Genomic DNA, 24068 nt, shown 5'->3' on the forward strand with positions numbered 1-24068 from the left:
ACTTTTATAAGTGAAAATTAATAACGTGATGCATTCGGTGTTTTAGTTTTCACTTTCGGCTTAAAATTGATTTTTTATTAATTTGATTGAAATCAAAAGTGTAATTTGACTTTTAGGGTTTGCTCATTTATTAATTTGTTTGAAATTAAAAATCACAATTACTCTCTTCATTTATTTCCGCCACTATCTATTACTTTTCACTGAATAAATAATATTTATTAATTATCTTATTTATTTTAATTTAACGATCTGTCCATAATTTCAACTCAAGAGCTAAAACGTTTAAATTAAATCCTTTTTTTAATGCATGTATTGTAATTAAATTCTTAAAATATAAGTATCATAACAATTAATTTTATTGATGAATTAAATAATTTGCTTGGGGTAGCATATTGGAAGGTGTTTGATAAGTAGGGGTGTTCAAACGGTCGGTTTTTAAATTGTTAGAAGTGTAAAAACGAAACAAAAATAGCTAGATATAGTAAGTTTCGGCTGTAGTGAATGGGAGGAATAAAACATTGGTCACTTTGTTTAAAATTATGTCAAATGATAGCTTGTGAATCAATGAGTATTCTGGTGAAAACGAAATAAAAAAATAGTTAACCAAGTCGAAAGTTATGTGAATTTCGGATCAGGAAACTTAAGTTGACAACTTGATAAACCATGTATATTCAAGTTTGTCGTTAGTAGTTGTTTTACTATACCTAACTATATTAATTTTATTTTTATGAATTTTGAATGATTTAATTAGTATTTAAAAGATTATGTTTCGAATTAAAAACCATGATTTCAATTATAAAATTAGTAAATTATTGATTTTAAGTTTATTTTGAATATTATGATTTTTTGAATGGTTAAACAAGCACAAGCTCAGATTACTCGAAATGTAAAAATCTTTAACCATTAATCGAACTGAAATATTTCGATTAATTTGATTAGTTAATCAATTAACTGAAATTTATATATTTTTGTCTTTTAATTAAAATTAATATAGAACATATAATAATACATTGATGATGTTCAATTTTTTTTATTTAATAGTTCAAAAAAACTTTAAATGGAGGTGAAAACAACAAATAGGACATTAGAAATATTATGTAAGTCTTGAAAGTTAACAATCAAACACTACATAAGTCTTGAAAACAACAAATATTTCGGTTAATTGATTAATTATCTGATTTCAAACCGAATTAACTGATAATTAAAATTTTAAAAAATCATTAATTGATCTCCGACCGAACTAAATTTGACCATTGACAGATTAACTGAATTAAATCATTCAATCGGTTATAAAAATTGATTCAAATTGATTAACCGAATTAGATTCAAATTTTCGTTATAAAAAATTCAATAAAAAGAAGTCTTTCATTCCTTTTAATTTCAATATCGAGCTAATTAATCTCTTTAAAAAATATCAAAGCAATTTAGTTCGTGCTAATTTAAGAAATGGGTAAATTAAAGACGTTTTTTTTGTCAATTAAACATTTTTAATGGCATAATAACAAATTTAGTCCTCAATGTTTATATATTTTATCAATTTGATCTTGATTTCATAAATTTAACTCGCAATATTTACAAAAAATATATAAATATCAAATACTAAATTTATGATTATACTAATTAAAATTATGTACAGTTGATAAAAAATATTAAAACTATAATTAATTATATTTAATTGCTCCTATTCGCTTTTGTAATAATAACTCGAACGGGACAATAAGGATTAAATTATTAAAATTAAAAGAATTATTGATGCTAATTTTTTAATATTTTTTTCTTGAAAAATGAAAATAGAACGGATAAGTTTTTACTACTTAAATACCTGACCATAAGAACATTTTAAGACAGCAAGCTTCCAAGCAAAGCTTACGTGGCAGCATCATAAACAATTATCTTTCTAGAAGCTTATACGTGGCAACAACAGAATGCAGAAACTGAGCTTTTGTAAAACTAATAATGGATCTGGTTGCAGCGAATCTGAACTCTGAGTTCCCCCTAACATAAAACGTTTCGTTCCCATACCACAGCAACCTCCACCACCTTGTAAGAGAAGTTGAAGCGAAACCAAATCCAATCACCCGCTGACGTGGACACTCGATTATCCTTCCTTTTTACTTCCCGTAAAACCCCCCAACTTTCACCATAATCCCAATCTTATCCTTGTTTCAAATGAAATCAATGGTGATTAAAAGCCCTCAAAGCACAACTTCACTATAATCCCCGCGTAACACCGAACCTCACCTCCCCGCCAAAAAAATAAAACTAAATGGAGTACAACAAAGAGAAAAGAAAAGATATTAAGGTCAAATTTCACAAAAGTTCCTTGTATTTTGCACTTTTGGAAAATTTAGTCCCTCTATACTCATTCGATTTTTTTATCTTTTTATTTTTCGAAATATGTATTTTTAGTTTTTCCATTACCTATGTCAAAAACTAGTAAAACAACCCAAAAAGTCAAACTTAGGAATTAAAGATGGAAGAATTTAAAAAATAAAGATAAAGGAAGATCATATTAAGAAGAGCGGATAATTTATGAGGCCTTGGTTGATGATTCGACCTTCAGCAGGAACACTTTACATAATTGATTTTTTAAAATATTTATATTTCTCTTGCGAGCTTGTAGTATCTACACTAACCATCAACAAAGATACTCCTTCGAATGAGAGATAAAACTCCCAAATGAGACAATATTTCTTGCTAAAGATCCGAGACCCAACTTCCCCTTAACAATAACTAAAGAGACTTCCAAAGAATGCCGCCAACTAAAGTATATCAAGTTAGACTATCGATTAATTTTTCAAGGGTACTAAATCCACAAACAAATTATAGTACGAGGACTTGTTATAAATTTAACCAAAACATAATTAATGAGTTTTATATATATTTTAAATTAATTTATTTATGTCAGTCCACAATCTCTCTGTTGTCCTTGTGCATGCCTTTGTATTGCATTTCTCTGAAAAAAGTAGCCTTTTTTTTGTTCTTCCATGGTGAAAGCCAAAGCTCCAAGGAGAACTCTAGACTCTTATGCAGTCAAACACATCAACAAAATCATCAAAGGTAAAGCTTAAAGAACCAAAATTATGGTGCTTGTTTTTTCTTTTTTTTCTTTCTTTTTTTCTTCTTTAAGAGTTGTGTTGGTGATTGGCAGCGGGGGATTGCGTGTTGATGCGACCGGCGGATCAATCAAAACCGCAGTACGTGTCGAGAATCGAGCGGATCGAGGCGGACGCACGTGGTGGAAACGTGAAGGTGCACGTGAGGTGGTATTACCGGCCGGAGGAGTCGATCGGAGGGAGAAGACAGTTCCATGGATCTAAGGAGCTTTTTTTATCCGATCATTACGATGTGCAAAGCGCCGATACCATCGAAGGGAAGTGTACGGTACACAATTTCAAGAGCTATACCAAGCTTGACGCCGTCGGAAACGACGACTTCTTCTGTCGTTTTGAATATAATTCTTCCACCGGTGCTTTCAATCCCGATCGCGTTGCCGTGTATGTTAATTTTTTGCTAATTTCTTGAATAATTTTGACTAGTTAGGTCACATGGGCGTTTGTTTTTGGTTAATTTTGAGTATTTAGGTTGAATTTTTGGATGACTTTTTCAGTTGATACTTTGAATAATTTATGTTTAGGGTCGAAATCGTTTAAGTTGATTTTGCTCATAGCTGGGCGTTGCATATATAGAATCAATTAATTTCAATTTTTTATAGGATTTCTTTGCTTAATACACTACTTTTTCAGTGTAAATGCATGTAGGTTCCTTAAATTATTGAAACATTATTGATCAAAATGACAAATTTCTTGAAAAAAGAACTGGAAATTTTTGTTTATCAATGAAGCTAAAGTGTTCTGCAACTTTTGTTGTTGTACTGTTTCAGTTACTGCAAATGCGAGATGCCATATAATCCCGACGACCTAATGGTTCAATGCGAAGGTTGCAGTGACTGGTAAGTTGGGATTCTCGGGGAGGTAGCTATTGCGGTCAGGCCTTAGTTTATATTGTTTTATAAGTCGGATATTATGGATGATTATATTGTATGAAGCTGTTTCGGAATATGCCGAAACTTTTCTCCGCTTAATGCTTTTTCTAGTTGTTTTTCAACTTTATCAGTTCTGGTAAAAGCGATTAATTAGTTTGTTGGATAAGAATGGTATCAACTTGGCTGTTACTTGAAATAGGAGCAGGAATCAGTTTCCACAATGCTAGTAGTATTATGGCTATGGTTTAATTATCAATTAAAAAAAGTAGCTCTTAAAGACCTCTTTTTAGGCCTATGAAGAAGCTCCTGTACAGGTGTGATAAACGTTAAATTTGCGACACCTAATTTTCTTCGAGACGCCTATGATTGATTTTATTTAATTTTCGAGAGTTATAGCAGCTGTGTCTAATCTTGAAGGTCCTTTATATATATTTAGTGTATGAATTCTGTAGATAAAAAGTATTCAATTTATCTGGTATGCTGTAAAAGCAGTTGCCATATTCAGCACGCTACTTTTGATTCAGGTTTCATCCTGCTTGTATAGAAATGACGGCAGAGGAGGCTAAAAGGCTCGATCACTTCTTTTGCGAAAGTTGTTCGTCTGAAGGTCAGAAGAAGTTGCAGAATTCTCATGCCGCTTCCAGACACTCGGATACAAAGGTATTTATGCTTCATTGTTGTCCTTCATCCTTTTTTCGGTAGTCACTTTACTAGTTATTATTCAGACATGCATCTGTTATTGGAGATCGAGGTGGTATCGAAATGCATCTGTCATACCCTTATGAGAAAAAATTTTAGGTTCATTCGAAATATATACATCTTGGTTGATCAATGCACAATCATTTGGCCTTTGGGAAGAATGTGGTTCAAGCGGTATATTATTCTTGATAAATCGTCAGTTCATTATGCATTGATGAATTACAAACAAGGTTTTTAAAACCGGATCAATAGTTGAACCAATCAGGCTACTAGTTCATTGGTCCAACCAGTTCAACTGGTCCATTCTGGTTCCCAAGGTCAACCGGTCCAATGTCCTTTTCCAGATCAGTATTCCGGCCGGTCTGGTTTGATTCAAACAACCCTGATTACAAGATTACTCGCATTAAAAATCCAGCTTCTTGCAGAAAGTAGGCAAACCTTCCGATTTCAAACTTGCTCCAAATTCACAGGCTACGGTCTCGCCTCACTTCACTTCACTTCTCTTGCCTTATTTCCTATAATCACCAACTCGGTCATTCATTTGCAGCGTTTTATCCGTTATATTTATGCCTGTTTTCGTGGTTTAGGTTTTTGAGTTGAGAAGATTTCAGTGCCCTATCTATTATATATATGCCAGGTTGTGTCACATAACATGGAATACTGTGTTTCAGGTGGATACAAAACGGCGTCGGAGGTGACGAGAAAATGGTACATAAGCCTAGTGTTTTTAGTCGAAGACTGAAGCCGGTTATCGCTGTTAACTATGCCTTGTGAGTGGATAATGGTTGAGTTGACAGTAACTGGGTTTGAAAAACCTTTTTATCTCAATGTTTATGTGTTTGGTTGTAAGTAATTATCAGGATGTAGGTTCCCCCTTCTCTCTCTGTATCTGGTTTATAAATTAGGGTTTGTGTATAATTAAAAACTGCTTTTTAGCTTATAAAATAGCCATAAAAATTAGGGTTAATTTCACCTAATGTCTTTAAATTATGATCCAAATTCTAATTTGGTTTCTGAATTTCAAGATATTATAATTTAGACACTTTGAATTCAACGTGTTAAAAGAAAGAAATGATCCTTGTAATTATTGTTGATGTGGTAGGTGTACACATGTTTAGTGTTTGATTTACATGCTTTAAATAGGTTTAAATTGTTGAATGATTGATGGAAAGGCTTGATTGATACGAACCTAAAATAATTCAATTAAAACATTTTGAAGTTTAAATATTAAATCGAAATATAAACAATGGTTTATGAACTATTAGTGAAATTAATCCTAAAAATTACTTTTTTTTATAGAATAATAGATAATATTGATAATCATGTAGTAATTTTTAAAAATTCAATAACCAAATCATGATTTTAAGTAAACATAAATGACTAAATCTAAAGTCTACAAAAAATAAAATTAAGGACGACCAAAATTTAAAGGTTAAAATATGTCTTAAGTACATATACTTTTTACAAATTTAGAATTTAATACTTACACTTTTGTTAAATTCATGTTCATTACATGTCATTTTTTAAATTACATTGCTATTAAATGAATTCTTTTTTTATTTCAAAATGTAAATTACAAAATTATTGAAAATAAAGGTACAAAATTAAATTTTATATTTGTGAAGGGTATAGGGACTAATAGTATAATTTTAACCAAATTTAAACGCTCTTCTTGCTTTATTGGTTGTCTTTGTCTTCCCTCGGTTTCCTCGTTGTCTTGTTTTTCATGACTTTGACTTTAGCTCTTTTTTTTTTTTTTTTGAATGAGTGGTAGTGGGAAGAAAGCAAGCGCTCTTCCATGCATACTGGGATTATTATTATTTTTTTCTTTTTGGTTTTTTCCATTGGGTTGATGATGATTGATGCAGCCAGACAAAGACATCCAATTATTTGATTTGAGATTCTGAAAAAGCTTTGTTAATGGAGTTATAAGCTCTTGAAAAACAACCCAAACAAAACCACGAATAACAAATGAAAGGTAAAAAGACATCACTAGTCCCTCTCAGTTTCGAATTTGGACAAATTGGTCCACTAAAAAATTCAGAGCAATTTAATCCTTTCGATTTCGAAAGTTTAATCACAGCGTTAATGTTTTCTATCATTTTGCTCAAATTTGATCGGTATAATAATAAATTTAGACCTCAAAGTTTACATATTTCATCAATTTTCTCCTAATTTAACAAATTTAGTCTGCAACATTTGTGTAAATGTTGAGGATAAATTCGTTAATTTTTTTAGAAACAAGGTTAAAATGATAAAATATGTAAAGATCTAAGACTAAATTTTTTATTATACCAATCAAAATTATGTACAATTGAAGGAATATATTAAATCTCAATTAATTTTCCTTAGCTGCTCACTTTTGAAATTGACAGAGATTAAATTGCTACGATTTTTTAAAGAATGATCAATTTACTCAATTTCGAAAATTAAGAGGGACTATAGAGGTGTTTTTACCAAAAAGGAAACTTATTTGCCTGGTTTTGACATTTAACGATTCCATTAAATCACAAGTGCCATAAATGTTAAAGAGCAAACATGGGCAAATTAATCTTGTACATTAGATCAAAAAATAAACTGGTTTCATCCATTTTCATGACTAACAGATTAATTAAACAGTTATAAGTAGCATATCATTTTTACTTCATGCTGATATATAAAGATTAGTTTTTAACAGTAAAAATGAATGGAATTTTTAACAAAATTCATGACCAATTTACTTTTTGATCTAACATACAGAGATTAATTTACTCGTTTTTTGAGTAGAGGGGGCAAAATATAATCTGACTCTTAGTACAAAAGCCTCCATGATACTTTTACCACAATTGAAATTTTAAATTTGATAAGTTTAAAAACTAAAATTTCAAAATCCAAAGAGTAGAAGGCACTTTAAATTAGATAAATAGAGGGATTAAATTTCTCAAATTAAAAGTGTGGGGACTAAACTTTCAAAATCCAAAGGGTATAGGGACTGGGAAATAATGCAGAGTGCTAAAAAAAAATATGTCTTCCGTTGCCGGGACTTGAACCCGGGTCTCTCGGGTGAGAGCCGAGTATCCTAACCACCTAGACTACAACGGAAAGCTGACATATTTTTAATAGTTTAAATATAAGTTCAAAACAAAAAAAAAAGAATCCGGCCACGTTGAGTGATGGTGACAGCAGCAAATAAAGACGAGAGGGAATCGTTTTCATTATTTTTGTTTCAAATTTTATGAAAGTAAAGTAAATGGTTACCAATGTGCTTTCAATGGAATCCAATCCAATTCCATAGGTATAACAATGTGAATCACGTCAACAAAAGAATACTGGTCATACCAAAGAAAGTCACGTGGAGGTTGAAGTCGATTCATTCTATATGAGCAGACAACCATGTAGTTCGAGTGGTGGAGGTAAATCATTTATGTAATGTTACTAAATTATTAGTAAGTTTATGTTTTGGTCATTGAATCATTCAAAAGTTTTCATTTAAGTCATTGAACTATTAAAATAGTTATTGTATGGCCTTCTCTATTGGCACTATCTGCACAAATCTAAAACTCTTATTCTCTTTCTTTTCTATAATTTGTTTTTATGAAATTGCTTTAAATGTTAAGAACTTGCGTACCAAAGTCCAAACACCTTTCTTCTTTGATCTTTGATACTGACCGCCAAATCGACTTGGATCTAAGGTATGTTCTTAGACTCGTTGATGGGTACTGATTGTGACAGCTCTAATTTGACCCTAGTCGGAAAGTGATTTCGGGACCATAAAATCGAGTCACAAAAATAATTGATTGTTATATTCTATGCTTATTGTATGTGTACATGCATGTGTGAAAGTTTCATGCTTTAATTTTGTCATTTGTATGTGAAATTTATTAAATAGGAGTTATATGTGACATTTTTAAAATGTGATAGGTTAATTTTAAAATGGTCTATTAATGCATGTAATCAAAAAGGTGGACTTGCATGTCAATTTCCCCACTTTGATAGTAGTGGCCGGCCATGGTAATGATGATAAGCAATATGTGTTATGTAATAATATTAAAATATGGTAATGGCTTAATTTATGTAATAAAAAAAATGTGTTAAATTAATTAAATGAATAAAACAAAGAAAAGAAATAAAATGTTCATCTTTTGATATCTTTGGCCGAAAATTCTAAGAAGAGAAGGGAGGGGAAACAAGTATTCGGCTACTCCTTTCTAGTCTTGATTAAGGTATGAAATCCATGTTAGTTTTTGAATTCTTTTGCATATATTAAGCTAGTTACTAAGTCCCTTACTTGCCCATGTCAAAATTTTGAGTTTGGTAGTAAAATGAATATTCGGTTATGGAAGATGTTTAAGGGGATGTTTGTTGCCTTTATGAATTAAGGAATAATTAGGAATAGGTGATGTTGGAACTAATTTAATGTTCATATAGATAATTTTGAATGATAGAAAAAAATCGGCTTGTGCATTGGTGAAAATGCAGAATGTGAGCATTTATAATAGTTGAGTTATGCTTGTGTTTAAAGTGATGGATTGGAGTAGATGCCTATATGTGTTGTGAATAATTACTAGTAAATTAAGGTTTTCTAGATTACCTATGTCATTGCCGAATGTGTGGATAGTTGAAGAAAAATTTGTTAAAATGCTTAGTAGATGGATATTCGGGTAATGTTGTGTTTAAATGAGCACGATGTGTTGTATTGATATTATGCTTAAGTGAAATTATAGAAATATATATGATGAAATTGATTTGGTGATATACATGTTTAAATAATATGTATACAAAGAATGTGTGAAAGAGTAAATTGGTAATAATCTCCTTGGGACAGCAGCAGTAAAGTGATTTTGGAAAATCACTATAAATTGTGGGAGTTGAGTTAGAAGCTGAATAAATTATGTAATTAAATCTTGATGAGTCTAGTTTCTTATAAAAGAAACTATAAAAGCAAAAGCATTGCCGATAATGAGATAATTGAAGTAATGTGGGACAGAGTCAAAATGACTTCTAGATCCCCTCTTCTGTTTTTATAAAATCACTATAAAACGTATAAAAATAGTCAAATGATGAAATTTATATGCTTAGACTCCTTAATGAGTCTAGTTTCAAATTAAATAAACAAGGACATGTTTTGAATTCTGTATAATGAGAAATTTATTTCGTAGTGAAGAATGGTCAGATTAGTCAAACAGTGAAACAAGGGAAACTTTAGGAAAAATCTGGTATTGATTGGCTAAACTAAAAATTATGAAAATTTTATGGATAAAAGATAAATGAGTCTATTTTCAAGGAAAATTCACGGCAATTGATTTGGAGTTTCATAGATCTAGTTATAAATAATTTAGTGACTGTTGCTTAGGAAGTCAGCTTATAGTGAAATTGTGATTATATTGTAAACATTGATAAAAATTTGCTAATGAATTGCTTATTGATTTCTTATAAGCTTACTATAATCTGTATGTGTGAAAGTCGAATATATATGTATTATATTCTGAAAATAATATTTGAATAGTCGATTAATGATTAGTTTAAAATTTGTTGAATTAAAGCTTAAGAGCATAGGGGGCAATTTCGAATAAGGGAAAAGAGAAAGTAACCGAGTAGCCATTTCGCAACCGTTCAAATATATCCGAGGTAAGTTTTAAGTAGTTTCCTTTAGTATATAATTGACAATGCCACTATAAGAGTATAGTAGGTAAATTGTGATCTTTGGCTTGCACTTGAATTAAGATGTATAATAGATAATGCATGTATATGACTTATAGTTTGATGGCCACTTTGAATTTAAGATTAAATGATGAATAGAATGAGTGATATGAGATATAACCACTGAGCTGAAATGTGAATGATGATGTGCGTATCGAGTTTATATTCGAATGTAATATACGACTATTAAGTGATAAGGTGACTGTCATGTGTTATGATCAAATGTGTATGAGATTGAAAATATCCGGACATGAGGTCCGCAGGTTATATGCTGGAAAAATATCCGAACATGAGATCCGCAGGCTATATGCTAGAGATATATCTGGACTTGAGGTCCGCAGGCTACGTGCTGGAAAAATATCCGGGTTAAAGACCCGCAGGCTTACGCTAGTAATGTATTCCGAGCTCTAAGATTTGACAGAACCGATGCCAGTAAGTTAAATAAGATTTCGACTTCGAATATCAGTGGTAAACATCGTTGCGTAAGTATTATATGTTTACATGTTAAGGTTCGTGTTATGTGCTTATATTTGAATTGATTTTTTTAAGTGATTTAATAGTATCAAGGCACGAAATATATATATATATGTGTGTGTGAATGAATTCGGTATTTGAGGATAAGACAATAATATAATTGGTTAATTTAAGTCACCATATGAAAGAATGTGATTAAAGGTATTAGTATAATCTATGTAAATAATGAAATATGTGCAAGAAGTCTTGTGTATACATACATACATATTCGGCCAAGGGGTTTTGTAACTAATGTACTGGTGTATATTTGGCCAAGTGAATTACAATTAGAATACAAGTTTTGCGATACTCAGTGTTCAATTTTAACGATAAGCCTTAATAGTATAAATTGCTTAAAACTTACTAAGCCTCGAAAGCTTACTCTGTTTCTTATTTCTTTGTTTTATAGATTGTTGATTTTGGCTATCGACTCGGGGATCGTCAGCAGTTCTTCATACTATCGATCTTTTTGGTACAGTTATATTTTGGACTCGATATGGCATGTATAGGTTGGACTGTTGACAAAAATATGTTTTGAAATTGTAAATATCTTGGCCGTATGAAAATGGCACTTATGAATTATAAATCTGTATGTATTCAGTTCGATTTATACTTGTGTTGGTAGATTATGTGATTGAAATTAAATGTTTAGCTTGGTAATACCTCATAGCCTATACCGGCAATCGTGTAACACCCCGTACCCGAGACCGTTGCCGGAGTCGGACACGAGGGGTTCACAGACTACATTCACTTACTTGCACAGTTCATTTTAAAAATTTCCAGGCAGTTGGCTAACTGTGTCACTGTCACCTTAAAAATCATATCTTGAGTTCTAAAACTCGAAAATCAGTTTTGTAATTTTTCCCTGAAACTAGACTCGTATGTCCATCTACATATTTTTTTCTATAATTTTTGGTCAGGCCAATTAGTACAGTTTATTAGTTAAAGTCTCCCCTGTTACAGGGTACGACTACACTGACCTTCATGCATTACGATTTGGTTATCTCCCTGTACAGGGCTTCAATACTGATGCCGTTTGTTTCTATAGAAACTAGACTTAAATAGGAATCTATACATATATGGCATGACTTCTAAATGTCTCTAGTTAATTTATAATGAATTTCCAAAGTCAGATCAGGGGATCCAGAAACCGTTCTGGCCCTGTCTCACGAAAACTTTAACATCTCATAATATACTGTTCATATGAACGTTTCGTTACTTTCCTATGAAAATAGATTCATCAAGGTTCGATTAAATAATTTATTCACTATTTAATTCTATTCCTACTATTTTTAGTGATTTTTCACATCCACATCACTGCTGCTGCTAGCATCTATTTTTAAGGTAAACTTTACCTATTTTATGATCCTCCATGGATCAACTAGAGTTTGTCATACATATTCCAAAAAAAAATGATCATGAATAACCATTCCCATGGCTAACCGTTTCCAACATTTCCATACCTCTCGACGGGCAACATACAAAACGATTATAATGCTATGATCAAAGTATATTTAAGCCATTTTCGCATGGCTATCCAAATTTACACAAAACCGAAGGGTACATGACCAACAACAAAAGGGTAGTCCTATACATGCCATTTCAAAGTTCAACTAAAAGTATACCAAAAGGAGCTTTGATAGTATGGGCGACTTCGACTTCAAAATCCCGAGTCCGATAGCTGAAGAACCAAAATCTATAAAACAGAGAATCAAAGAAACGGAGTAAGCATTAAATGTTTAGTAAGTTTTGAGCAAAGAATTTAGACACAACCAAAGTATAGCATTCATGTAGCTAAACAGATAATTTCATTTGCACAAATTTTCAATATCATACTTACTTCACATTACCAACCCTTATATTCATACACAAAGATCAACTTAGCCAAAGGCCGGTAGCTCATTTATCAACTGAGCGAATACTTATTTGTAAGGGCTCAACTAATTCAAAGCACATACGAAACATACCTCAATGTTGGGATGTTACAAGCGTATTAACTGAAATTTTTACAGCAAGATCGTTCATTCCCGAATCACGTACCTTCGGAATTTAACCGGATATAGCTACTCGTTCAAATGCCTTCGGGACATAGCCCGGTTATAGTAACTCGCACAAATGCCTTCGGGACTTAACCCGGATTTAGTAACTCGCACCAATGCCTTCGGGCTTAGCCCGGAATTAGTATCTCGCACAAATGCCTTCGGATCTTAGTCCGGATATGGTCACTTAGCACAAAGCCTTTGGGACTTAGCCCGGACATCATTCGAATAACCATACACATTTAACAGTAAATCATGACACATTCGTATTTCATTTTCATTAGCAAAACTCAAACACAATGTAACACCCCTAACCCGTCTCCGTCGCCGAATCAGGGTTACGAGGCATTACGAAACCAAGCTCACATAAACATAACTTTAATATCTAATTCCAAATGCAAGTCCAATTCATGAACATATATAATCAAATTCAAGCATGGAAACTAAACTCTTTTCCCATTGCTATTTACACAATAGGATTCAAAACTAACCAAAACATTATCAAGCCTATACATGCCATAAGATCGAGTTCAAATATTTAACAAAATACCAAAAGAAGTCGATAGTGTGATGGACTGTGCTGATGATCCCCGAGCTCGTAACGCGTCTCCAAATCTATAAAAACGAATGAACGAAAGCAAACGAAGTAAGCTTTTATAGCTTAGTAAGTCTCCAGCATAACTAAATGTATAATTATAAACACATAATTATTATAACCTTTTTAATCTATTCTACTGAAATTTCAACTAACACAACCAACTAACATTCATACATTATTCTACTCAGACCATTTCATTTATAGTCAGATATGTATACCTGTCGGATGAATTCAGTTTAATATATATATTATACAAAACAACATTACAATTGAATGTATACCACCGAGCATATATATACATATTATATACATATCAAACCGATTGTATATGTACCCTCATGGTATGTTCTAAATCAATTCAAATCTAACACAAATATATATACATCAATCACATCTTATATTTGTTTGTATATAAATATACTCATTATGAATTTATACCTGAATACCTAGGTAACACATACATTTGAAATACACACATATATATATATCTCAAATGCATACATGATTAATTATCAAACACATAGGCTCAACATATATATGTTTAACTACCACATATCACCATATGCATTTATAAATTCAGCAATCACATATATCTAATGTACATATGTATTCATCGATTTCATATAATCACAAATCATAGATATATTCATTGCATATTCTAACACAATTTAAACAGATTCACCGAAATGTATCACCGGCATTTAGCCTGCTAGACTTAAAGTCTGAAATGTATCACCGGCATTTAGCCTGCTAGACTTAAAGTCTGAATTACTTCACCGGCATTAAGCCTGCTAGACGTAACGTCTGTATTATATTCAATCACTTTATAATAATTCAAACTAACAATTTCATATCTTCACTACCATTCAAAAACTTTTACGTGAATATACATACAAAATCGAAACTTTCACATACATATATAATTCCATACCAAATTTCGATTCAAGAATTTATACATGTGCATTTATACATATTCAAATCTACCATATGAATGTATAATTTCATACTCAATTTCAAAACAAAAACTTGTACATATATAAATGCACAATCAATCCTCGCATACTTATATAATGACATAACTAAATTCAATACACAACGCATACATGTATATTTGCATGCTTATTCGACTTTATATATATATATATATATACATACTTATATAATCATTCAAACCATATATATATATATACCTATATCTTTTACATACCTTTGATTAATCCAATAATTTATACAAGATCATACTTGTATATTCGAACATGTTATATACAATATCTATAGTCCAAAGTTTATTCAACTATTATACTTTAAATTATAGCTCAATCATAAGATAAAAATTAGTAAGCATGTATAAATATTAACTTAATAACTTTTAGTTGCTAATAGACTTACCTCGGATATCAGCAAACACGATTGACTATTCGATTACCTTCGATTTCCCCCGATCCAAATTCGTTTTCTTCGTTCCTTGATCTAAACATAGTCAAATTTAACCCTTTTATTCATCAAATCATTCAATTTTATCCAAAAACACTTAAATGGGCAAATTACCATTTTGCCCCAGACATTTTACACTTTTTGCAATTTAGTCCCTATTGCATAAAACACAAAATACACAAAATCTCACAACACTATAGTTAGGCCGAATCTTCCTTGTATTCATACAAGTCCATACATTTCATTTATTTCACATTTTAGTCCCTCAAAAATTTATTTTCACAATCTAGCCCTAAATACTCAAATTCATCAAAAATCCCAAGACAAAACATGTTAATCTAAGACATATCTTCCATTATTCATCATCAAACATCCCAAAACACAAATATTCATCAATGGCATAATTCAAAATATTCATCAATTCACAAAATTAAGACATGGGTTTTGAAGTATTCAAAGCAACGATCTCAAAAACGTAAAAATCATCAAAAACCGAAACAATTTCATACCTTAATCAAGCTAGTAAAGTGCCGAAACCCTAAATGCCATGGATGTTTTCTTTCTTTGCAACATTCGGCCAACAAAAGAGATGATAATGGCTTGTTTTATGTTTTGTTTTATTATACTATACATTATTTATTAATTTACTTATTTAACCTTTAATAATTAATAAACAAAACATATATAATAAGGTCATATTAGTCCTTTGCCACCCACTATCTATGTTTTAGTCTAATTGCATCATTAATCCCCCATTTTAAAAAGACAACAACAATTAGGTACTTTTAGATTTAACCCCTAAATTTTTATTTTAAGCGATTTAATCCTTTTATTTAATCGGACACTCAAATGACAAAATTAAAACACGAAAATTTCACACAATTAAATTCACACATAATAAACACACAAAATAATATTAAAATATTTTTTTTGACTCGGACTTGTGGTCCCGAAACCACTATGTCCGATTAGAGTCAAAACCGGGTTGTTACAACTCTCCCCCCTTAGGAATTTTCGTCCCCGAAAATCTTACCGGTGAATAGGTTTGGATAACGCTCTTTCATTGTATCTTCTGACTCCCAAGTTGCTTCTTCAACTCCATGTTTATGCCACAACACTTTAACTAACGGAATTTTCTTATTTCGTAATTCTTTGATCTCACGAGCCAGAATGCTAATCGGTTCTTCTTCATATGACATATCAGGGTTAATTTCAATCTCCGTCGGACAAATCACATGTGAAGGATCAGATCGGTATCTACGGAGCATCGAAACATGAAATACATTGTGAATCTTTTCTAGCTCAGGTGGTAACATCAATCTGTAAGCAACCGGTCCGACACGCTCTATAATCTCATACGGTCCAATGAATCTTGGACTCAATTTGCCTTTACGACCGAATCTGAGTACTTTCTTCCATGGTGAGACTTTCAAAAACACTTTATCGCCGGTCTGAAATTCTATATCTTTTCTTTTCAAATCCGCATAAGATTTCTGACGATCCGATGCTGATTTCAGACTGTCCCGAATCACTTTCACTTTCTGTTCGGTCTCTTTAATCAAATCAACCCCGTGTATCTTATTTTCACTGAGCTCGGTCCAATACAGTGGTGTACGACATTTACGACCGTACAAAGCCTCATAAGGTGCCATTTTGATACTAGATTGAAAGCTGTTATTATAAGCAAATTCAATCAAAGGTAAATATCGTTCCCACGTACCTTCAAACTCAAGAATGCAACATCTCAACATATCCTCAAGTATCTGAATGATTCGCTCGGATTGACCATCTGTTTATGGATGGAAAGCTGTGCTAAAATGTAGCTTCGTACCTAAAGCATCTTGTAATTTCTTCCAAAATCGCGATGTGAATCTCGGGTCTCTATCTGAAACGATAGAATTAGGCACACCATGCAATCTCACAATTTGAAAAACATACAATTCAGCAAGTTTATCGAGTGGGAAATCCGTGCGAATCGGAATAAAGTGCGCCGATTTTGTCAACCTATCAACAATAACCCAGATTGCATCTTTCTTGCTCGGTGTCAACGGTAAACCGGATACAAAATCCATTGTAACTCTGTCCTATTTCCATTCAGGTATCATGATCGGCTGCAGCAATCCAGAAGGTACCTGATGTTCGGCCTTTACTTGCTGACATATTAAACATTTCGAAACAAAGTCAGAAATGTCCCGTTTCATTCCATGCCACCAATAGTGTTGTTTCAGATCATTATACATTTTTGTGCTACCCGGATGAACAGAAAATCGACTATTGTGGGCTTCATTCAAAATCATCTGAATTAACTCTGGATTTTTCGGAACACATAATCGGTTTCTAAATCTCAAACAATTCTCAGCATCAACTAGAAACTCTGAATCAACATTTAAGTCACACTGAGCTCGTTTTGCAATTAAATCATCATCGACTTTCTGGGCTTCACAAATCTGTTGAATAAATAACGATTTTACTTTCAACTCAGCTACTATCACACCATCGTCAGACATAGCCATATGCGCGTTCATTGCACGCAAAGCAAACAATGATTTTCGACTTAGGGCATCAGCAACAACATTAGCCTTTCCCGGATGATAGTCAATCACAAGCTCGTAATCTTTCAACAATTCCAACCATCGACGCTGTCTCAAATTCAGATCTTTCTGAGTCATTAAATATTTCAAGCTTTTATGATCGGAATAAACATGGCATCTTTCGCCAAACAGATAGTGACGCCATATTTTTAACGCAAATACAATAGCGGCCAATTCCAGATCATGCGTTGGATAGTTCTTTTCATGCGGCTTTAACTGTCTCGAGGCATAGGCTACAACTTTGCCTTCCTGCATCAATACACAGCCCAAACCATTTAAAGATGCATCACTATAGATAACAAACTCTTTACCCGATTCGGGTTGAACTAGGACTGGAGCTTTGGTTAAAAGAGCTTTCAACTGATCGAAACTTTTCTGGCACTTTTCTGACCACTCAAACTTAACGTCTTTTTGTAGTAGCCTTGTCATCGGGGTCGCAATCATAGAGAACCCTTTCACAAAACGTCTATAATAGCTAGCGAGCCCCAGAAAGCTTCGAACTTCCGAAACATTCCTCGGAGGTTTCCAATCAAGTATAGCTGAAATTTTACTCGGATCAACCCAAATACCCGATGCTGATACAACATGGCCCAGAAAACTGACTTCACGTAACCAGAACTCACATTTACTAAACTTTGCATTCAACTGCTTATCTCGCAAAGTTTGTAACACAAGTCTCAGATGTTCAGCATGCTCATTTTCGTCTCGAGAGTAGATCAAAATGTCATCAATAAATACTACCACAAACCGATCCAGATACTTCCTAAAGATCCGATTCATCAAATCCATGAAAATAGCAGGTGCATTAGTAAGTCCGAAAGGCATAACAAGAAACTCATAATGTCCGTACCTCGTTCGGAAAGCAGTCTTTGGCACATCAGAGTCTTTAACTCGCAACTGATAGTAGCCTGATCTCAGATCTATCTTTGAAAACACAGTAGCCCCTTTCAACTGATCGAACAAATCATCAATCCGTGGTAACGGATACTTATTCTTTATAGTCACTTTATTGAGTTGCCGGTAATCAATGCACATTCTCATCATTCCGTCTTTCTTTCTCACAAATAGAACTGGTGCACCCCAAGGAGAGAAACTCGGTCGTGCAAAACCTTTATCAGTCAGCTCTTGCAACTGTACTTTCAATTCTTTTAATTCGGTCGGTGCCATACGGTACGGAGCTATCGATATGGGAGTCGTCCCTGGTACTAACTCAATACCAAACTCTACTTCTCGAATAGGTGGCAAACCCGGTAATTCTTCGGGAAACACGTCTGAATACTCACACACTACTGGTACAGATTCAATCTTCTTTTCGGTCACTTTACTATCAAGAAAAAATGCAAGGTAAGCTTCACAACCCCTTCTCACATACTTCTGAGCCGACATCGAGGATATTATTGCTGATAAACCATTCAGATCATTAGATTCGATCCGAATAATCTCATCATTCTGACACCGTAGATCAATAGTTTTCCGTTTGCAGTTTACAATAGCATCATGCAGAGTTAACCAATCCATACCCAGAATTATATCGAACTCGTCGAATGGTAACAACATCAAATCAGCTGGAAAACATAAATCTCGAATCATCAACGGACAATTCTTGCACACTTTGTCAACCAAAACACACCGGCCCAGGGGGTTCGATACTTTAATTGCAAACTCAGTAGACTCAACAGGCAAAGTCTTACTGAATACTAAAGTCTCACACACATAAGAATGAGTCGAACCAGGATCAATCAATGCAATAACATTAGTATCATAAAGAGTGAAAGTACCAGTAATAACATCTGGAGAAGAAGCCTCCTCTCGAGCACGGATGGCATAAGCTCTGGCAGGTGCACGGGCCTCAGATCGAATTGCTGTGTCCCTGGTTCCTCTCTGACTACCACTTACATTACTCAATTGTCTCGGCGGTCTACCTCGGACTGGCACATTACTCGGTCTGGTATCCTGCACAGTGTTTTGCTCAGCTACCATCGGACACTCTCGAATGAAATGATCTTTTGAACCACACTTGAAGCAAGACCGATCATGGAATCTGCAATCCCCAGGATGCCATTTCCCACAATGCTTGCACTCTGATCTATTTTGTCGAACACTACCAACGCTAGCAACTGAAGTAGCTCGTGAACTCACAGGGGGTCGATCTCGATCATACTTAGGAAACCTTGCAGTAGCTTTAGATTGGCTATGATCCGCTCTGAATTTCCTTGAGGTCGACTGAAATGATTTACTGAATGATCTTTTACGAGAATCTCGAGCTTCATAGTCAGCTTTCCTCTTCTCTTTCCCGAGCTCCTCAGCTTTACAAGCTCGTTCAACAAGTACTACGAACTCTTTTATCTCAAGTATACCAACTAACAGTTTAATATCTTCATTCAGCCCATCTTCAAATCTTCTACATATGATAGCTTCAGTTGAAACACACTCTCGAGCATATCTACTAAGTCTCACAAATTTCCGTTCATATTCTGTCACTGTCATACGACCCTGTTTCAGTTCAAGAAATTCCTTACGTTTCTGATCAATAAATCTCTGGCTGATGTATTTCTTACGAAACTCAGTCTGAAAGAATTCCCAGGTCACTCGCTCTTTCGGAACCACCGATACTAGTGTATTCCACCAGTGATATGCAGTGTCCCGTAGCAAGGATATAGCACATTTCAAGCACTCATCAGGGGTGCAAGACAACTCATCAAACACTCGAATAGTATTATCAAGCCAGAATTCAGCTCGCTCAGCATCATCATCATCAGTAGCTCTGAACTCTTCGGCCCCGTGTTTTGGAATTTTGTCAACCGGAGGCTTAAGTAATCTCATCGGATCACTTACTTGGGGTATAACAGGAATCGAAGATGGATTAGTCGGGGGTGGAGGTTGTTGTGTAACCGGATTAGTTCGGACATAATGAGTAAACCAGTCATTCATCATTTGGTAGAAGGCTTGTTTAGCCTCTCCCTCCTGGTTACTCGAGATTGGTCGAGAATCTACTGGCTCTGTCCCTTGCGCGGGAGCAGGCGCTATACTCTCAACATCATCAGCTACGGCTCGTTCGGGATCCATTACTATACGAAAACACATTTTTAGACGTCAGCAGTCATCACACTATCTCGATATAAAAATATGGCATGTATAGCTAGACTCATACACGCTACGCTAGTTCCGAGAATCGACTAAACCGTAGCTCTGATACCAATAAAATGTAACACCCCTAACCCGTCTCCGTCGCCGAATCAGGGTTACGAGGCATTACGAAACCAAGCTCACATAAACATAACTTTAATATCTAATTCCAAATGCAAGTCCAATTCATGAACATATATAATCAAATTCAAGCATGGAAACTAAACTCTTTTCCCATTGCTATTTACACAATAAGATTCAAAACTAACCAAAACATTATCAAGCCTATACATGCCATAAGATCGAGTTCAAATATTTAACAAAATACCAAAAGAAGTCGATAGTGTGATGGACTGTGCTGATGATCCCCGAGCTCGTAACGCGTCTCCAAATCTATAAAAACGAATGAACGAAAGCAAACGAAGTAAGCTTTTATAGCTTAGTAAGTCTCCAGCATAACTAAATGTATAATTATAAACACATAATTATTATAACCTTTTTAATCTATTCTACTGAAATTTTAACTAACACAACCAACTAACATTCATACATTATTCTACTCAGACCATTTCATTTATAGTCAGATATGTATACCTGTCGGATGAATTCAGTTTAATATATATATTATACAAAACAACATTACAATTGAATGTATACCACCGAGCATATATATACATATTATATACATATCAAACCGATTGTATATGTACCCTCATGGTATGTTCTAAATCAATTCAAATCTAACACAAATATATATACATCAATCACATCTTATATTTGTTTGTATATAAATATACTCATTATGAATTTATACCTGAATACCTAGGTAACACATACATTCGAAATACACACATATATATATATATCTCAAATGCATACATGATTAATTATCAAACACATAGGCTCAACATATATATGTTTAACTACCACATATCACCATATGCATTTATAAATTCAGCAATCACATATATCTAATGTACATATGTATTCATCGATTTCATATAATCACAAATCATAGATATATCCATTGCATATTCTAACACAATTTAAACAGATTCACCGGCATTTTGCCTGCTAGGCTTAAAGCCTGATTCAGTACACCGGCACTTAGTCTGCTAGACATATAGTCTGAAATGTATCACCGGCATTAAGCCTGCTAGACATATAGTCTGAAATGTATCACCGGCATTTAGCCTGCTAGACTTAAAGTCTGAAATGTATCACCGGCATTTAGCCTGCTAGACTTAAAGTCTGAATTACTTCACCGGCATTAAGCCTGCTAGACGTAACGTCTGTATTATATTCAATCACTTTATAATAATTCAAACTAACAATTTCATATCTTCACTACCATTCAAAAACTTTTACGTGAATATACATACAAAATCGAAACTTTCACATACATATATAATTCCATACCAAATTTCGATTCAAGAATTTATACATGTGCATTTATACATATTCGAATCTACCATATGAATGTATAATTTCATACTCAATTTCAAAACAAAAACTTGTACATATATAAATGCACAATCAATCCTCGCATACTTATATAATGACATAACTAAATTCAATACACAACGCATACATGTATATTTGCATGCTTATTCGACTTTATATATATATATACATACTTATATAATCATTCAAACCATATATATATACCTATATCTTTTACATACCTTTGATTAATCCAATAATTTATACAAGATCATACTTGTATATTCGAACATGTTATATACAATATCTATAGTCCAAAGTTTATTCAACTATTATACTTTAAATTATAGCTCAATCATAAGATAAAAATTAGTAAGCATGTATAAATATTAACTTAATAACTTTTAGTTGCTAATAGACTTACCTCGGATATCAGCAAACACGATTGACTATTCGATTACCTTCGATTTCCCCCGATCCAAATTCGTTTTCTTCGTTCCTTGATCTAAACATAGTCAAATTTAACCCTTTTATTCATCAAATCATTCAATTTTATCCAAAAACACTTTAATGGGCAAATTACCATTTTGCCCCAGACATTTTACACTTTTTGCAATTTAGTCCCTATTGCATAAAACACAAAATACACAAAATCTCACAACACTATAGTTAGGCCGAATCTTCCTTGTATTCATACAAGTCCATACATTTCATTTATTTCACATTTTAGTCCCTCAAAAATTTATTTTCACAATCTAGCCCTAAATACTCAAATTCATCAAAAATCCCAAGACAAAACATGTTAATCTAAGACATATCTTCCATTATTCATCATCAAACATCCCAAAACACAAATATTCATCAATGGCATAATTCAAAATATTCATCAATTCACAAAATTAAGACATGGGTTTTGAAGTATTCAAAGCAACGATCTCAAAAACGTAAAAATCATCAAAAACCGAAACAATTTCATACCTTAATCAAGCTAGTAAAGTGCCGAAACCCTAAATGCCATGGATGTTTTCTTTCTTTGCAACATTCGGCCAACAAAAGAGATGATAATGGCTTGTTTTATGTTTTGTTTTATTATACTATACATTATTTATTAATTTACTTATTTAACCTTTAATAATTAATAAACAAAACATATATAATAAGGTCATATTAGTCCTTTGCCACCCACTATCTATGTTTTAGTCTAATTGCATCATTAATCCCCCATTTTAAAAAGACAACAACAATTAGGTACTTTTAGATTTAACCCCTAAATTTTTATTTTAAGCGATTTAATCCTTTTATTTAATCGGACACTCAAATGACAAAATTAAAACACGAAAATTTCACACAATTAAATTCACACATAATAAACACACAAAATAATATTAAAATATTTTTTTGACTCGGACTTGTGGTCCCGAAACCACTATGTCCGATTAGAGTCAAAACCGGGTTGTTACACACAAGACACTTATTACTCTTGCAATTTCGGCTCAGTAGCCACACACAAAAAGCATGATTTTGATTTGCTTAAAACATGGTCTAATCAAATCATAATTTAAACTCTATTACTCAAGAACTTACTCGGATGTGGTCGAACGTTTTCAGCGACTATTCGATAACTTTTTCCTTTCCCTTATCCAACTGTGGTCCTCTAAGCTCTTGAGCTAATTCAAACAAATTTAACTTATTAAAGTCTCATTATGCTAGCTTATGGCCGAATATGACAAGGAGTTTGATTGGTCATATGGCCACCTTCTAGCTCAACTACACAATGGTCATATGCATTTTTAATCACATCAAGCAATTTAATACAATTCATTCGAACATCAAAAGAAAACCTCAAGGTACTTAGCCCATATATACTTTAGGCATTAGAGTCACATATATATATGGAATCATGAATCAAACTCAACATTTTAGCTAATATTCCCCCTTGGCCGAATTTTCTAAGCCAAGAC

At 33.1% G+C, this 24068-nt stretch overlaps 1 protein-coding gene and 1 non-coding gene across 2 annotated transcripts; one reads left to right on the top strand and one right to left on the bottom strand.

Annotated features, from left to right (window-relative positions):
* Positions 1 to 2899: 2899 nt before the first annotated feature.
* On the top strand, positions 2900 to 5656 carry LOC107928004 (chromatin remodeling protein SHL). Its single transcript, XM_016859158.2, has 5 exons — positions 2900 to 3060; positions 3152 to 3497; positions 3884 to 3952; positions 4510 to 4645; positions 5356 to 5656. The coding sequence occupies exons 1-5, from the start codon at positions 2988 to 2990 to the stop codon at positions 5380 to 5382; spliced, it is 651 nt and encodes a 216-aa protein (XP_016714647.1). The 5' UTR covers positions 2900 to 2987; the 3' UTR covers positions 5383 to 5656.
* A 2036-nt stretch (positions 5657 to 7692) lies between these two features.
* Positions 7693 to 7765, bottom strand: TRNAE-CUC (transfer RNA glutamic acid (anticodon CUC)). The gene has a single exon. It is a non-coding gene; the product is annotated as a tRNA-Glu (tRNA).
* Positions 7766 to 24068: the final 16303 nt, after the last annotated feature.

The sequence above is a fragment of the Gossypium hirsutum genome, chromosome A03 (genome assembly GCF_007990345.1).
Source record: "Gossypium hirsutum isolate 1008001.06 chromosome A03, Gossypium_hirsutum_v2.1, whole genome shotgun sequence".
Taxonomy (NCBI): Eukaryota; Viridiplantae; Streptophyta; class Magnoliopsida; order Malvales; family Malvaceae; genus Gossypium; species Gossypium hirsutum.

Coding starts and splice junctions, on each gene's coding strand:
- LOC107928004 (XM_016859158.2), top strand. CDS start 2,988: ATGGTGAAAGCCAAAGCTCCAAGGAGAACTCTAGACTCTTATGCAGTC. Junction 3,953..4,509: donor TGCGAAGGTTGCAGTGACTG/GTAAGTTGGGAT, acceptor CTTTTGATTCAG/GTTTCATCCTGCTTGTATAG. Junction 4,646..5,355: donor CCAGACACTCGGATACAAAG/GTATTTATGCTT, acceptor ACTGTGTTTCAG/GTGGATACAAAACGGCGTCG.